The sequence below is a fragment of the Xiphophorus couchianus genome, chromosome 2, assembly GCF_001444195.1.
Source record: "Xiphophorus couchianus chromosome 2, X_couchianus-1.0, whole genome shotgun sequence".
NCBI classification, from domain to species: domain Eukaryota; kingdom Metazoa; phylum Chordata; class Actinopteri; order Cyprinodontiformes; family Poeciliidae; genus Xiphophorus; species Xiphophorus couchianus.
Genome location: NC_040229.1, coordinates 25,799,034 through 25,816,732, shown reverse-complemented (window position 1 = coordinate 25,816,732; position 17,699 = coordinate 25,799,034). Strand labels below are relative to the sequence as shown.

The following is a 17,699-nucleotide window of genomic DNA, read 5'->3' as shown; positions in this document are numbered from 1 at the left end:
AAAAAAAGGTTGGCTTAAGTTTATTTTTTCACAAGTAATCCATCCATTAAATATACTATTAAACAAAAATTAACTACCATTTATGATACATTCTGTTACACTACTTTTGCTGTGACACCACTTACTCAATTTTCAATGCTTATTAGTCGGTTGACCCGGTGTGGATGAATGTTTAATGCTCTATAGCAGGGGTCTCAAACTCCAGGCCTCGAGGGTCGCAGTCCTGCAGTTTTTTAGATGTGCCACAGGTACAAAACACTGGAATGAAATGGCTTAATTACCTCCTCCTTGTGTAGATCAGTTCTCCAGAGCCTTAATGACCTAATTATTCTGTTCAGGTGGTGCAGCAGAGGCACATCTAAAACTTGCAGGACTGCGGCCCTCAAGGACTGGAGTTTGAGACCCCTACTCTATAGTCTTCAGGTGCCGCAAAGTTGTAAAAAAAAAAAAAAAAGACCAATATTTTGACTGAGTCTTTTAATTGCAGAAATAATCAGTAAGTCTGACTGCAATAATCTTGGAGACGCTTTTAGGGATTGGCATGCTGATGTGAGAGAATCTTCATCAGTGAAGACAGAGTGTCTGCATAATGAAGTATAAGAGAATTTAACATCGCCATTACATCATAGTTGCTATTTTTGAGTAGGAATTTGTGTAAAAACTGTAGCAGTGGCATGTTTACTGACTAAATTCAAACTTCTTAATATTTTGTCATGTTATAACCAAAGGTAAATGTATTTGTGACTGACCAAAAAAAAGTTCATAGTTATAAATAGTAAATTCAACAATACAAGGCTCTTTAAAAGTGTTGCACTTGTATTAAGCCCTTCTAAGTGAATACTTAGTAGAAAAACCTTACAGATGTGTACTTTCCTCCATGTTTCTACCAACTTTGCACATCTAACTCAGTCAGACTGAGTGGAGGGAGTGTGGAAGCAGCCCTTTTTCTATTTAAGCTGCTCCACAGGTTCTCAGATTTAGCTCCTGACTTTGACTATACCATTGCAATACAGGAATATGCTTAAATCTGAATCATTCCCATTTAGTGCTGGCTGTGACTTTAGAGTGATTGTTCTCTACAAAGTGAGTGAAAACAAACACATGCCAGACTTTTCACTTTGGCACATATATCCGCTTGCAACGAAAGGTGATACTGCAACGTCATTTTGTGGATTTAGCAGAGTAGTTTTATACGGCAGAGAAATGCAAGGCAGATAGAGTGTGAGAGGGGTGTAAGAGATATATTCAGATGTATAACTCAAGAGACGACAGCTTGTCTTCAGCGAAGTGTCACAAAACCATGATGATTATTAGATGTCAAATTACAGGGTTGACTCAGAGAATCTGATGTCAAACTGCAGCAACAATATTTTTACTGTCTACACAACATTGTATGAAAAACAAAAGGATACATTTTGTGATCCGACAGCAGTGTCTCTTCAGTCCAGGTCAATATTAAAAAGAGTACAGTTGGTCAACACAGGATCCTGCTGCTAACCACATTGTGACTCCATGTGGATCCACTTAGTGCTGTGGACTGAATTTCAACAACTTGACTTTCAAGCACTTATTTCCACTTAGAGTCACATAAAACGCAACAGCAAATACCCTGTAAAGCAGTTTCTCTCTAATCTAGATACGCTCTTGAGTTCTGAAGTTGTCCACTACCGGGTGACTCATCCAACTGTAATGCCAAATCAAAGGCCGAGGTAAGCCCCACTGTAAGCGCTGGAAAATTGTCCAGGGAAGAAATGTCTGATCTTAATGACTTAATAACAAAGGTGCAGGTACTTTAGGAAAAGATAAACAGTTTGCATACCAGGCACTTTTCCACGTCTTATTGCCTCAATATAACTTTGATAGTAAATGAAAACAGATCCTGGGATTCCTGAAAACTTGCTTTGATTTCTGACCAAAAGGCAAGGGTTCCAAAAACTGCCAGCTATGCTCTTAAAAGTAGGTTTGTTTTTTTTTTCTTTCGAAAAGAGAACTTCAGACTCGTTGACCCACACACCGATTAAAAAACAAAAAAACAAAAGCAGCTTCCCATGGCACCTCATGTTGTGAGTATAAACCAAGCATCTTTAATGACTTTACTGAAAAACAAAAACCTGCACTGAGTCCTCATAAAAGACACTAATGATTGATGTTTACCATGAAGCACAGTCTGTTTTAAGGTAACGGCGCAGACATTCCAGTGCGATCTGCAGCTGTGACCTGCTCTCAGGAAAATATATACAGAAGAAGCAAAAACACTATTTCCACTGATGCTGATATATAAACATCAGCATATATATATATATGTATGCATGTGCGTGTGCATGTGTGTGTATGTATACTTTTGTTTTCACTTCTTGCAGGGTATTAGGTAGTGTACTTACTCAACATCTGCAGCAAAAGATCATGGGAGAAAAATATACGAGAGGTAAAATATAAGTAAGTTTAAGATTCACACCCCTCTTAAATTACAGATAACTTGTGGAAAAAAAACTCCTCAAAAGTAAAATGAATAGTCTCACACATTGGGTAAACAGTGACACCTTGTGGTTGTTATATTGCTCTGTCATTAAGTAAGTTTTTAATTAATTCTTTTTTTATATTTATGCGTTTCTTTATGCGCAAAAAAATAAGGCAAAACGAGTTAAATCAAGATTTGGTGAGAGTAAAAAAAAAATCTGATTTTTGTTAGAAATACACATCTGATTCTCTGATGAAAAAATTAAAAAGATTTACCAAGTGGCTACATTTGTTTACAGTAATTTTTCTTCAACAATACAATAAATTAACATGTTGATGTATTGCAGTGCCTTGCATAGATTTACTTATGTCATTATTTTGTCATGTCAAGCTCCGCGCTTTAGTGTATTTTATTGGGGCTATCTGTGATAGACCGGCCAAAAACAGCAAATAACTGCAAAGTGAAAGGAAAAGGTTACATAGTCTCCGAGACTTTTGAGAAAATGCAGAAACGTGAGAAAATTATGAACACCTTTTATTCTAATTTGGTGCACCTGTCTTATGTTGGGCTCTTAAAGTACTTTTAAGAAAAACTTGCAGGTACTCAGAAGGTACAACAGGCCCCCCCCACCACACTCCTCCCAAAAAAAACAGACAACACACTGGCAGGGAATATGATTGATTGATTGATTGATTGATTGATTGATTAATTGATTGATTGATTGATTGATTGATTGATAGAACAAGTTGGGCTCTGATCACCTACCAGTATTTTTTGTTCCCTCTCCTGCTTGACTTGCAGAGTAAAAATTATTGTACTTGTATTCTGTTTTGTATTTTAAAATCTTAACATTGTTTTTGTTTCTGTTAATAAGTCTAGTCTGTGAACATCTTGGAGGGTTTTGGTTGCAAACCATGTTCTCATGTGACCAGCAGATGGCGGTAGGGTATGCGCTTACCTCAGGGTCTCAAATGTTAGACCTACTCTGAATTCATGTTATTTTTGTGAGTTTCAGAACTCTCCTGGAAACAGTAATTTGTTCCAACGTTTCCAAAATCCTCAATCATTTCTGGATAATTCACAGATAAGTAGACGGAGACGTTTGCATGGCACACACAGATGCACAATTACCATCCATCCTTCCTTCAAGCCCTGGCCCTCATGTGCTCCTTCACACACATCCTACACTGAAGCAGCTGGCCTTCAACAGCATCAGCTCCACCTTCTGATGTAGCATGCTGGCATCAAAACCCCTGAAACAACATAATGTAGCAGCTACCCTGCAGCGTGCTGGACCATCAGCAGTTTGACAGTGTAGAAGCTGCTGGTGCTTTGCCTGATCAGGCATTATATTGACCGCACCGTCTTGCCTTGCAGGCCAGCAAGGCAATCAAAAGGGAGCAACGTCACCTTTGACTTTAACCGGCTGACACGGAATGAGGTCATTTTTAGGTGTTAAGTTACACGTCTACACAGCATCCATTTTGGAACAGCTGCATGCGATGTGTGGGGCACTGCAGGCTCGGCCCGACGCTGGCCACCTTTCTGGAGCTGCACTGTTGGAGATTGGCCTGTTGGTGTAAAGGGGAGGGGGCTGGAGTTAGGGCCCTGGGGTGTGCACTTTACGTGCCAGTAGCTCTCATGCACATGTGGTGTGCTAAAAAAAAAAACAAAAGAAAAAATGGACTTGCATTTTTTTTCTTCTTGGAATCCACGAATGCGAAACTGAATCACGACACAAAACTCAAAGCATGCCTGATCGTTTGTGTTTTGTTTTTTTTAAATGCATCTCAGCTTCTTTAAGGTTACATTTGTATGGTCATTATTGTGGTTGAAGCCGTTCATTTGTTTTACATTTTCAAGTTGTCTCAACTCACCAAGTAAGCCATAAAAACCTGCCTAGAGTCACTTAGGAAATGTGCAAATAATGACCAGTGGCAGTGTTTTTGTTCGAGACAATACTTTCCCATTGTAAAAATGTTGGGGCTGTTAAGCAGCCTGGAAAATGTTGCCCCATGTCAGCATAGTTAGACTGACAGAGGCAAAGGCCAGACGCAGCCACAGCTCCGAGCTCTGGCTGCTCTATTGTGTGCAAACCCAGCAGGCAGGGCTCTCCGTAACACTAAGAGGTGGGGATAATTATTTCTAACAGCTTAACACTTTAACCGACTGAGCTTTCTGGATACTTTTACACTAGATCTGTTAAACCTACATAATGTCCCCCTTTGTTTCAGCAAGTTCCACTTAAAAATAGCTTTCGGGTGACCGCGTGTACAGTAAATGTCATATGATGATTTGAACAGGCAGACCAAACAAGCAGATTCCAAATACTTTCTTTTTTTATTTTTTCCCTCAGCGCGTTGGGAGGTGTGCAGCAGGGGTGAAAACGTTGTGACATCCTGGATGTGTTCACTGGAAAACGTTTGCAACAGGAATGAAAAAGATGTTTGTGGTCATGAAAGGATTCTTGTGAGCATAGCTGAAAAAAACCCAAAAAACTTATGTCAGTTTTCCCACATAGGCTGTTTTTCTATTCGCAAACTAAAGAATGGAACGAGTCTGAAAAAGCAATCGAAAATTCTTTGTGTAAAAAAAACCCAACTAAATTAAATTAAGCAAATGCAATGCTTTGCTGAAGAAGGCGCTCTGGTCAGATGAATCCAAAACTGAGTTTTTAAAAATGTATCTATGTGTAAATTCCTATATGCTGCCAAAAAATAACAATATCACCCTGAACACATCATGCCCGTGGCGATACACGGTGGTGGCAGCATTGTGATCTTCTTCAGCAGAGCAGGGAAGCTAGTCAGAGTCGGAGCTAAACACAGCTAAACAAGAAAACTTAACACTGGGACAAAAATTTACCTTCTGTCACTTAAACATACAGTCAAAGCAACAATGATGTGGATTGGGGGAAAAAAAGGCATTCCCAATCGGGAAAAGCACAAAAGAATTGTTCACATGGACTCTCCATTCTATCTGACTGACCTTGAACTATTTTGGAAAGAAAACTGGGCAAAGAATTCAGTACTTAGACACAAAAGACCTGAAGCTGTAATCACTGCGAAAGTGTGGGTCGCTGTTTTATTTTAAATGTTATGCTTGCGGCTTGATTTTACCTCATTTGCAGATAAAATCGTTGCACCATGTGTGATATTTTCAGACAAAGACAAGTGAGAAACAGAGAATCAATCTGGTCTGACAGCAGCAGACGAGACCATTTGCAAGTCATTTGTGTGCTGTTCTGCACTGATCCATAACCCTCCACTGACAGGGTTAGCTCACATCAATCACTCCTCCGCTGCTCTTCTGCTCCCAGCATCAACGTCTTCTCCCACTAAATGATAGGTTCTGGTTTCTCGTACGAGTGAGACGTGCAGGCGATACGATCTCTCGACAAGGGAGAGAGGTGGGGAATGCCACAGAGATCGAAAATATGTTTTCACGCTCGAGTATTTGGAACGTTTGGCCATGATTATCAATCATTCTGTCTCGGCCTGAGTGTTCACTTATGTTTTAACACACCGCAAAGCATCATGCTACTCTTAAGTCCCCACCGATTTCTTCGAACATGTTAAACTCCTGCCGTCTTAATTTTGTCTGGAGCATACAAATGCATAAATGAATGGAGGCAAACATATTCAAATTAAGATTATATATATATATATATATATATATATATATATATATATATACACAGCTCTGGGAAAAATTAAGAGGCCACTTAAAATGATCCGTTTCTCTGATTTTACTTTTTACAGGCTTATGTTTGAGTAAAATGAACATCGTTCTTTTATTCTATGAACTACGGACAACATGTCTCTGAAATTCCAAGCAAAAAGTTTGTATTTATTTGCGGAAAAAGAGAAATGGTCAAAATAACAAAAAGAGATGGAGTGCTTCCAGAGCTCAAATAATGCAAAGATAAGTTCATACTCATTTAGAAACAACAACGCTAATGTTTTAACTCGGGAAGAGTTCAGAAATCAATATTTGGAGGAATAACCGTGAGGTTTTCAAGCTTTACAGCAGGGTGTAAATTTCAAATTCAAAACCTTCAGGCTGAAGACAAATTACAAGTGTTTGTTTTCCCCCTTTTTTTAAACTTCAAAGTTTGTCATGATGATCACTGGAATCTAAGACTTGCAGGGGATTCATGTAAAAGTGTGATTTCTGTGTGCCACCCTTCTGCTATCTGGATGTATTTGTGCATAGAAAACAACAAAAACAAACGGAAAGAAATTAATTCAATGTTCAAAGCTTGAAGTATCGTTTTTGCACTTCTGCTTCTAACTTCTTTATAACTTTTCCCTGACCTTTTCGTCTTGATGATGCTGTTTTATTTATTATGTATTTATGTATTTATTTATTTTTTATCACAAATATTCTCTAAAAGACTTGTGAGAGCAGAGCAGCTGTGTTTATATGCTGTCTAATTTACTCACAAGTGGACTCTAATAATAAAGCGACTTCTGACAGCAGTTTGATGTTATTTAGTGGTATCAGATTTAAACAGGGTTGGCAACTTCGTGCAATAATCTTCATATCAATACGACAATAATAGAAGATCTACCATTTTATTTCCTCTCTATCATTACTACGCCACTTTGTGTTGATCATTTATCTAACATCCCAATAAAATGTATTGGAATTTGCATCTGGAAGGTGTAAAGAGGTGAAAAAAATAGAAGTCTGTGTGTGTTTCTCTTTTTTGTCGTGTGTGTTTGCTGCAAACACACCCCCACGCACGCACAGCAGATTCACCCACACATTTGCACAATGAGTCTATTAGCATGGCAAGAGGGGCACTCACAGCCAGTCCGTTTCCTGATGGGGGCCACTCAACGACAGACAAAGCCACTTCAGTGGAGCTATAAAACAGCTAATGACAAGCTGTTAAACACTCCACTTGCTATTCTGAAGAACTTTATATTTTTACAACAGGGACCCTTACATCCAAATGCATTTATTAGTTTTAAATCATGTCTGAGCTGAAAGAGTGTGCGCAGCTTTTCTCTTTTATGCCCCAAGCGTCTGAACACATGAAGCAGAACTTGTTAAAAGTAATAATTTAAAGTGTTTCTTGGCTGTATATGGATGTAAAAACTTTAAGTAGAAAAAAAGAACATATACACTCAATATGCTCCCCTTGACCCCCACGACAAGGGCATAAGATCCATCAATTACTCAGCAAAATGAGCTATAAGTTTTTTCATAGCACTTCTCAGCTCAAAGCCGCGAATCAGCTGCAGATGCATCATCTGAGAAGCGGCCGTTAAACTGATCCAACAGTGTTCGTGTTTACACTATAACAAATGTGTCCTCTTGAGAGATGAAATGGCTCCAAACCCATAATTTCAACCACTGACGTTCTGTATAATTGGAAAAGAAAAAAAAAGAAGGAATCATGTCTGGTTGAGAGTTTGGAGTTGTGAAAACACACATAGATTAAATAAAAATTACACGTGGGATATGGATCAAGGCCCTCACTAAATAAGCCTTGTGAAGCGAGCATGTTAACAAATTTCTTTCAAGGAGATTAAATATGTGTAGTAAGTTCTTTTCTTCCTCTTTTTACCAGAAATGGCCGGTTCTTCAGGCAGAACCTGTTCAGACTCACTGCCTTTTCAGAAAAACATGATGAAAGCCAGACAGTTTTTTTGGTATTCAGAGTTGGTCTTGAGACCGAGACCAACCTAGTTCCGTCTTGAGACCATATTTTAGAACTCTGTCCCTTCATACCTGATAGTCCGATAGAGTTGGTTCGATTGGGGACCAACTTGTCAGATGTGTTGGCCACAGTGGCATGTAGTTAAGATTCTCCTTACACACAATTTTGGCCTCCCTTCAATGTCGTGATGGTGCACTGAAAGCATTTGTGTACAAGTCCACCAGTTAGTCTGGAGGTGGTGAAGAGTTACCACAGGCAGAATTTCTACAAACACTTGCAGAAACAACTAGATTATTATGATTACAGCAGTGACTTTGTAAAGGATTTAGCTTTGGTTTGGTCTTGGACTCACGCAGTCTTGATATGTGTCGGTCTTTGGTCTTAACTAGGTGGTCTCCATTACTACATTATCAAACATCTAATCATTAATTTTGTTGTACTGCAGGACAGGCTTTGCACCACCTTAATACATGAATAACCAACAATAGCATTTAAAAATAATAATAATAATAATAAAAATGAAGGCACTGTTTACTGATTTTGCACATACAATGTCACCCAATTAGTCAGAGTAGGAACATATCTCGTTTTAGCGCTCCATCTGGTGCTGGAGCACGTACGACATGCTCTGTCCAGCTGCTTGTGACACATTTTTTTGGCACAAAGTGAAGCGTCAGCAGGCTACTTTGACCAGACTGTCTGTCGGTTGCCATAAGGATGCGACTCGCCTCGGATTAATTGGCCCAGAACATTCGTTAGACACAAAGTTTGTCGCGTTGCTAATTGGAAAGCCTTGTCGCAGCGTTAACCTTTTGTTAGCTCATTTAAAGCCTGCAGCCAAGCAGGACTGTTCGTAATGTTGCCACATCGGCACAACGCGAGTTTGAAATGCTTTGCGTTTACTTTGTTCTGTTTGTTTTTTTCTCTTTGTCACATGGGTTGCCATGGCAGCAACAGATAACATGTGCACACAAAATTTTATGGTCAAACGTATTGTGATCACAACCTCTTTTCTTAAGCAGTTTTCCAGTAAGGAGACCACACAGAGAGGTTGATGCTTTGTTTGATAAGCACGCCATAGTCAAAACAAGACTTTTTGTAGTTGGCGCTCTGTCTCACTTTTACACCTCTCTCATCTTGAGCTATTGTTTCGTGGGGATTGACTGACACACTGTTAGGCTGTAGGGATCCGTCACTGTGAGGCCCGCAGACCAAGAGAATGGCTTCAAACTATCCGCAAACACCCTCTTTCATGTTCCTACCTTATTGTTTGTCCTCAATGAGGTGAAACACAGAAGCAGAGAATATTGTCGCCAACCCTGATAACTGGTAAGGATGTGTTTGTAAATCTAGTGTAATGTTAAGCAATCACAGTGTTTTGGTTTGAATAGTTGTTGACACCCTGGCACTTCGCCATTTGTGTAGCCAGGACTAGGCTAAGTAGTCACCTTTTCACAAAGCTTAATCTTCTGGATGAACATTAACTTTTATACATTAAACAGGATTACAAACAGCAAACCACATACTTTATCTTTTAAGGTTTAGTAGAGTGAATAACAAGAATATGATGGTGTATATTTAACTATTTTGTCAACTCCGTATCTACTGATGAAGAAGTTATAATTCAAGTAAAAATTTCTCAGACATAATCATTGTAATAATGTTGGCTGTGCCTTTTTTTTAAAAAAAAGAAGAAAAGTTTAGGCATCATATCGTAACTCAAATCAGAGTTGTGGCGCTCACTCGGCATGAGTCCCGTTTTTTCCCTTTTCAGGAGAAATACAGACAAATGTTTGCCCCTTTGTTGCAGGACAAGCGGGGATCTTGCAGCCACTCAATTTAACTTTAACTTATCATTAAAGTTAAAATGGAATTAAATTTATTGTAAACTAGTGTTTTTATAAGCTTTTGCTTCTGCTCAGAGCACATTTTTTAAATGTTTCTCACAAATTTTAAGGTGCAGTTTTTTTCAAAGTGTGGTCAGGGATGGAAGACTTTCCCATCGTGAAATGACATAGATGAGTGTTGGGCTTTAATTAGGACGGGTTCTCAAACATTTTCCAATCCCACCATCGCCAACGCTCATGATGTCTGTATTTTAAAAGGACAGCTCCGATATACAAGAGGCAGTGGTATCAAGTAATGAGCCAATTCACTCCCAGGAGGGAAAAGGAAGAGTTTGGAGGGGAAAAAAGGATGCCAGGGACACAACTAAAACAAAATCCACATGATTACGTATGTGATGGTGGAATGGAAATATTTATTGGTTTTTAAGAAAACTTGAGGATTCCTACCACTCTTATCTTGCATGATGGCAAAATAAATGCAGGTCCTATCCCAGACTAATTGACAGTGGCTGACAGACATAGGCCTTTTTGTCACACTGTATGTAGATTTAAGGGGAAACAGCGATTCCAGATTTATGTCAGTTCTGAGACACTCCTTACAATCTTTTAAAAAAAAGGTAAGACCAAATTTATAAAACTGATTCAGCTACTTTTTTATGGAGTCTTAAAAGTGCCAACAAGTGTGCCACTGGTAATTTGCTTTTGACAATTATTCTGTTACACTGAGTTTTTTCTTTTTTTTTCTTGACAGAAAAAAAAAAATTCCTCAAATTAAAATGTGGATTTCTTCAAACTGCTTCAGTATGTGATTATGTTGTTAAGAAATAATTTTCAGACTTCTTTACCCAGGGTGCCAACGTTACTTTTTTCCTGTCTGTGGCTATCTGGGTTGTTCATCTCGAATATTAACGCCCTGTAGTCAGAACACACAAAAGAAAGTTTGCAAATGTGCATCATAACCAGCAGGGAGCTGAATTTACCTCTTTCAATGCCAGACTGTAATTTTATGTTGGCACACACTCACCCACACGCCCACATGCGCACAGACCCCCCCCCCACACACACACACACTGTCTTCACAAGAATGTGTGGAAATGTTTGATCTTTCCATGAACACCGAGCAAGATGCTTATTAAAGCAGGAGGTGGAATTTTTCTCCCATCTGATTTATATCAGGTGCAAGTCAATAGATGGGTAATTTGTCTGATAGGAGTGTTTTTATTACAGAGTTCAGGCTGCAGCAGAAATGATAGGTCTCCCTTTAAAGCAGTTGTGGCCTGGAGTTTGCCCCTTTCTTTTGTCCTCAGCTGATTATTCTGGAACGCTTTTCTTTAGACTCGACTCCTGTCCAGGGGTTGCATCTCAGAAATACCCACGACAAAGGAAAAATGTTGAGATTCACCAATGAGCCACAGTCAATTCTCATGTTTTTTTTTTTTAAAACAGTAGAATATGCTCTACCATTCACTGTCTGTGATATGACTAAAACAGGACATGTTGATTGTGTTTGCTTCTTATTTTTATTTAAAGTGAAATACTACAACAACTGGTTAATTTAATTTTAAACATGTTCTAATGGAGAAAGCTGTTCATAATTTCTGGCACAAGGCATATGTTCCTATATATATATATATATATAAAGAAATCAAATACACAAAGGATTGAAAAATTATTGTCGTTACGTAAGGGGAAAATTGCTGTCAAGATATGAAAGGACATATTAAACAGAACAGCTTGTTTGACATACAGATTTAGGTCTTACGTTTTTTTTTTTGTTACTAATACGGATGCATTTGTATCTCATTGTTGCAATTGTTTGAATTATTTTGTTATGTGCTACCTATCTCATGTGAGAATCCCACAGAATTTAAAATGAATACTAATTTTCCTGATTACTTTCTTTGGTAAAATTAATTTTGAGCTTAACTTTATGCTACCAGTCGTGAGTTTTGTAAATTGTTGTTTTCGTTATTGGCACCATGTCAGTTACAGAAATATTGAAGAAGATCAAGAGAAATCTCAGTGTGTAAAAATAACAATAAAAACACTTCCTGACCTTTAGGTCTACAGTGAAGGTAGATGTCAAGGTCAAAGGCCAAATTCCATCAGTATTTTGTGAGGGTTTTCTGTAAAATAAGAGAAATTGACTTTGATTTGATAAATGAAAAAAATACATTAAAAATGTCTAGCTGTAATGTTTGATATGGGTGCCGAGTCTGTTGCATGTTTTTGAGTACCAAGTGGGCTCATGGAAAAACAATGCTCAAAGTGAAAAAAAACAACAAAACAACAACCAAAAAAAACACAAATCTAAAGCAATATTTTCATATATTGTCTAAATCTGCTCATCTAGGAACCTTCCTGTCTTATTCCACCCAGAACGCCTGCTGAAGGCACCACTTTAAGTCAATATTCCACTGACCTTCAACAGTAAATGCCCACATTGCTTTCGCAATAAATTAAAACCGATCGGAAGATTGTGGCTTCGACTAATTTAGTGCATTGTGTGCGTTAAGCTTCAGGGGGAAATGACTGAGGTCAAAGAATGCAGAGTCCGCCCAAGAATGCTAATAGGTCATAACAATAAAGTCTGTTTTTGGATAAATCTGATATATAAAAAAAGGCCACAGTGCTGGCTGACCTCTGATGTTCTGATTCGTACTCGGCCCAAACTTGGCAGCTCCAGACAATAAGAGGACTTTAATAAGAATGATCTGACATGAGTAGAAATACTTTCCGTGGGTAATTGACCCCTTTCCTGGACACACGCAATCCAACATCAAAAGGGTATATCCTCTAGGCTCCAAGAGCCACTGATTAAACACATTTCAGAAGTATTTCCCTTCCACTTCCTGGATAGATCTGGTATCACCGTGTAAGATGTGTTTCATTAAGTAGTAAAATGGATTTATAAGTCCAGCCTGCAGTGTGTGTGAGAGTACAGTGTGCTTGTGCGTCGCCTTATGTTTCTAAATCTGGCCACTGACTCTGTAGGACATAGGAAGAGATGCCACTTCAAACAGCAGTTTTTCTTAAGAAACACCAAGGCAGACGGAGCAGCAGGGGAAAATAGAGCATCGTCTTACCAGCTTACTGCCTAATCCCCCTGGCTGCAATTGAAATTTCAGTCGTGTAAAACAGCAGAATCGGAGCAGGACCTGACAAAAGATGACATTGGTTTGTAAGTTTTGGGTGATGACGCTCAGGGGGGAACCCCATTATGAAGCTGTCACACAGCATTAGGCCAAACTTCAAACACTTTCATGTCTGAATTACCATTCACCCTTTGGAGATAATACATATTTGCCTTTACTAATCCTTTTCTCTATTGATTTTTTTCCCCCTTCTTTTAATAACTTCTTGCAAGCGAGCAGATTTTACGTACAAGAATGCTGACACGTGGGCGGTTGGAACAACAGGACGGGTTTAAGGCAGATGAGCCGCTTACTGCACTTGTCCACGTGCATACGAGATCTCTTTTGACATCTTTACTGATTCCAAAGATGATATTTGTAAAACGTTGTCATATAAAAGAAAACACGAATGCTCTCTTGAAAGAGTTAAGCATCCGAAAATCACTCCACTCAAGCATAAGTAGGTCAAGTTATTATAGGTTTGCCTGTGACAGTAAGTCTGTTCCACTGCCTCTGTCATATTTTCTGGCAACTTATCGTTGTTTCCATACTGTAGGTTATTTTGATGTAAATATGAAAATCAGAAATAAACTTTATAAATGTTTTTCTATGAGAACCTTTTTTTTTTTTAGCCTATGTATCCAAGCCAAAGAGTATCATTGTCGTCTCATGATCGTCTGGTTTAGGGTTGAAAATAAATCTTTAGCATTTGGTCTTAAACCTAAATGGTTTAAGCTAAGCTACAGCATAATAACAAAACACCATACAGATTCCTTCCAAGATTATTCATATCTCCTAAACCTTTCACTTTGCTTTTGTTACAATAAAACTGTTTTTGATAAGCAAATAGGAGACGTGTCAGTCTTCTGTTCTGCCTCCTGAGTACGCAGCATTACACGACTGTAACCATACTGTTCGAAATTACACTCATAAAGATGTTAATCTGGTTTTCATAACGTGTAAAGAAACAGAGTATATTTAAAAGTTCTTACTACACTGATGTAAAAGCACGCAATTTTATGTTGTTGCTAAGTAAAGCCAGATGGTTGGAGTTAAGCAACAAAGACTGCCAAGCTGCCCAGCCGGCCAGTGTTTGGTCGTCCTGTTTTATCGCTGCCACATGAACCTGTGGCGGCACGCAAGGTTTGGACAAGGATGAATACCTCACTAATGTCTGCTTTTATGTATTAAACTGACATGGCGTAAGTTCACATTCTGTCTTTTCCACTAATTGTTTTACAAATAATAATAAATAAAACACTGTCTGATCCTGGAAACTTCTGTTTTTCCATGAACAGTAATAAAAATATTCTACATCTTTAAATATTCAATAAATACTATTAAAAGGTTCATCCACAACCATGGATGGATGGTGGAAAAGTTACCGTGATATGTTAAACACATCACATAAATTAATTACACACAGACTGAAGTTTTCGAATCTTTATTTCTATTAGCTATGATTATTTAACACAATATCTAATTTCTTAGATTAGAACAACATTTTACATCAATTTGTTTTCATACAGATGTGGGTTGCAATGATGTCAATTTGATGAGTGATTTGGTGCACTTGACGTTAAATTTACATAATTTGAGAAGCTGGTGAAGATCAGCCCAGTTTATGTTGACATGCAGGGCATTACAGGCTGTTTCTTTTTACTGACTGTTTAGAGCTAGATGGGTAACTATTTACATTTTCATTTCCCTACCAACATAGTTAATTCTTTCTGTGATTCCTACTGTGAGTAGATGGAACTAGAAATTATAGCATAGCCATTGCAACTTTGTTTTTTTTTTTGTTTGTTTAACTCATTTTTTCCTTATTCAGTGCATTCCTTAGATTTGATATTTCTCATGTTTTTGTTCTCTGTGTATTTAATTTGTGATCTGAATTGCAGCCTTTAGTTGTGGCTACTCTTTGCAGAGCTTAGTTCCTGTTTTATTTTGAAATTGGACAATGAACTTTGATTTTAATGCATGTTGTGTTGTTGCTCCTGTTTTTGAACTTCTTTGTAAGCATTTGGTTTGAATCTTGGTCAACTTTAATGTTAGGCCATGCCCTGTTTATGCTTTGTGCCATATTCTATTTTCTGTGTCTGTTTCCCTGGTTCCTTTTGCTATTTCTCCCATTTCCTCAATTACACTTCAGTTATTTGCTTTCTCTCACGGTCGCAGCCTGTTTCTAATCACCCACTATGCAGTAAACACACTCATCAGTGTTTAAGTCTGTCGGTTTCTGTCATTCTTTGCTAGAATATGTTGTTGCTCCCAGTCTGGTTCCTGTATGATTTTAGTGTGTTCTATAAATCCTTGAGTTCAATAATTTAATATTACCTTCAACACTTGTCTACCTTGTTTCTGCTATACATAAAAACAAAACAAGAAAATATGAGGCATTTATCTTTGCAAAACAAAACTTTTATTCAACAAATGAGAGTTAAAAGAAATAAGTTACAGAAAAAATGACAGTCATAGCAGAACCCCTACAAATGTTCCTTATTTTTATTTACATGAAACTGATCCACGAGTTCTCTGACTAATCCAGCCACAGTTTTAGTTTCTCACAAAGATCTCCTGTGTTCCAGCTGCTGTGACGAGTGAAAATATGTAAACCAGAAAGTCAAACACACCAGCAATGCCACAGTGAAACATGATGGTGGCATTTTTTCACCACAAGTAAGCTTTTAGAGGAAAAATTGAACTGGAAGTTCAGAAAATTAAACAAGTTCAATTAAAAAAAGTCTTCACACCATATTACAACTCAAATCATGGAATGTAAACAGTCTCACGGTCTCTCCAAGAACATTTTATCACTTTCTTTTCACACAATACGTACATTTCTGCTTGATTTTCACTTCATTATTTCATAATAATAATACATTATTATTTCTCAATGAACATAATCACACTATTAGCTTTCCTCACATCTAGCTGACTGAGGCCTTTAAACTCAGATGTTTTGTGTCTTGGCATTCTTTGTCCTCGGCTTTGGCACTGGAGACACTCCTTGTCCCTCGGCAGCTGTGGACAACTGTGGAGACTTACTGTCAGTCCCATCATCCAGCTTGGAGATATTCTGGTAACAGGCCCTTGGTGAAGCCAGTGGACGTGGGGATGGATAACTCTCCACATCGTGTATGTTCTCATACTCTGTGATGGACGCCGCCTCTCGCTTGTGTACAGAAAGCTTCTTGAACACCACTCTGTCACTGAGCTGCGTGCTAGATTTGGCGCGTCTGCGTGAGGGGCATAAGACGACAATAATGACGAGCAAAATAAAAATCAGACCTGCTCCTCCTGCCAGGACTCCCAGAACAGTTTTGGTCTTAAAGCAAAGCATTGGGGCTGTGCACGTTGGCCGAACTGTCTCGCTGCGCTCCGCGCTCACTTTGTTTGCCACACTGCAGGAAAAGTTGATGTCTTCTTTTATGTCACTCGTTGATATGCTGACAGTTTGACTTGTTTCACTTGGTAAGATCTTTTGATCTTGCGTCCAGGAGAAAACCAGACCCTCGGGCTTGGAGACTTCACAGCTAAGCTTAACGACGTTGGTGCCGCAGCTGTAACTGAGTCGAGGTTTTGGTACATTTTCCATCACACAGAGCTGACCGGTCCAGGTTTTAGCCAGGGTGTTGTTAGAATGCAGGGCGTCTGCTTGATAAGTTCCTGAACTTTGTAGCTTTACACTCTTCAGGAGCAGAGATCCAGTTGTAGTGATGTCTTCTGTTTTCCCAATTTTCACTCTATTTTGTTCTCTTAAGAAAACAATGGTGGAGTTATGAGTCCATCTCAAAATATTGGACTTTGTCAGACCTTCATAATTAAAAGTCAGAGTCACACTCTCCCCAACAGAAGCGTATATGTCACAAGTTTTGCTTTTTGCTGCTGTGAAGCCGATGAATCCAAATAGTAGGATTTGACTGAGCGCGACAATAAAACACGCCATCGTCTGCATCAAACGGTGTCCGTTTTGGTATCCAGAGTCTTTTGAGTTAGGATGGCTTCCAAGATCTGATCAGTTCAAAGTCTGATCCAAATGCCTCAACACATTCTCACTCCCGACTCGTCATTGTGTTGAATGCCTTGTTGCTTTTGAAAGCCGAAATATATGTGTCACAGAAAAACACATCTCCACCACTAAAAGGGAAGTATATCTTAAGCAATAAGGAAATGGTTAGTCAAGAGTCTGTCGTCGTTTCCAAACATGGCCTGTCAAAATCAGGTGACAGCTAAGATTTTCTGCTTAAATGCCAAATGTCATTTTTATATTCTTTTTTACCAAACATGACATCAATCAGTGAATTACTAAATTCACGAGAGTTTTGTTTAACCTTTTGTCCAGCCAGGTCAATTACATATTCACTTTATGATTTAGCAGAAATAAACTACTTTGCTTTTACATTTGAAATTAAGTTGACAAAATGAAAATCTGGGCTTTCCATTAGTTAATTACCTCCACTTATGTGGTAGGATTTATAAAAGGTGTAAAACAATGTGCTCTGCAGCATGGGCTGCTAGATTTAAATGATCCGTTTGTAAATTTAAATAAATAAAAAAACACAGAACAGTTCTGGAAATTAACAGAG

General features: G+C 38.5%; 1 protein-coding gene across 1 annotated transcript; it reads right to left on the bottom strand.

The window, feature by feature from the left end:
• Nucleotides 1-15,509: 15,509 nt before the first annotated feature.
• On the bottom strand, nt 15,510-17,221 carry LOC114136762 (uncharacterized). Its single transcript, XM_028005020.1, has one exon. It carries the CDS (start codon nt 17,066-17,068, stop codon nt 16,064-16,066), a length of 1,005 nt encoding a protein of 334 aa, XP_027860821.1. The 5' UTR covers nt 17,069-17,221; the 3' UTR covers nt 15,510-16,063.
• Nucleotides 17,222-17,699: the final 478 nt, after the last annotated feature.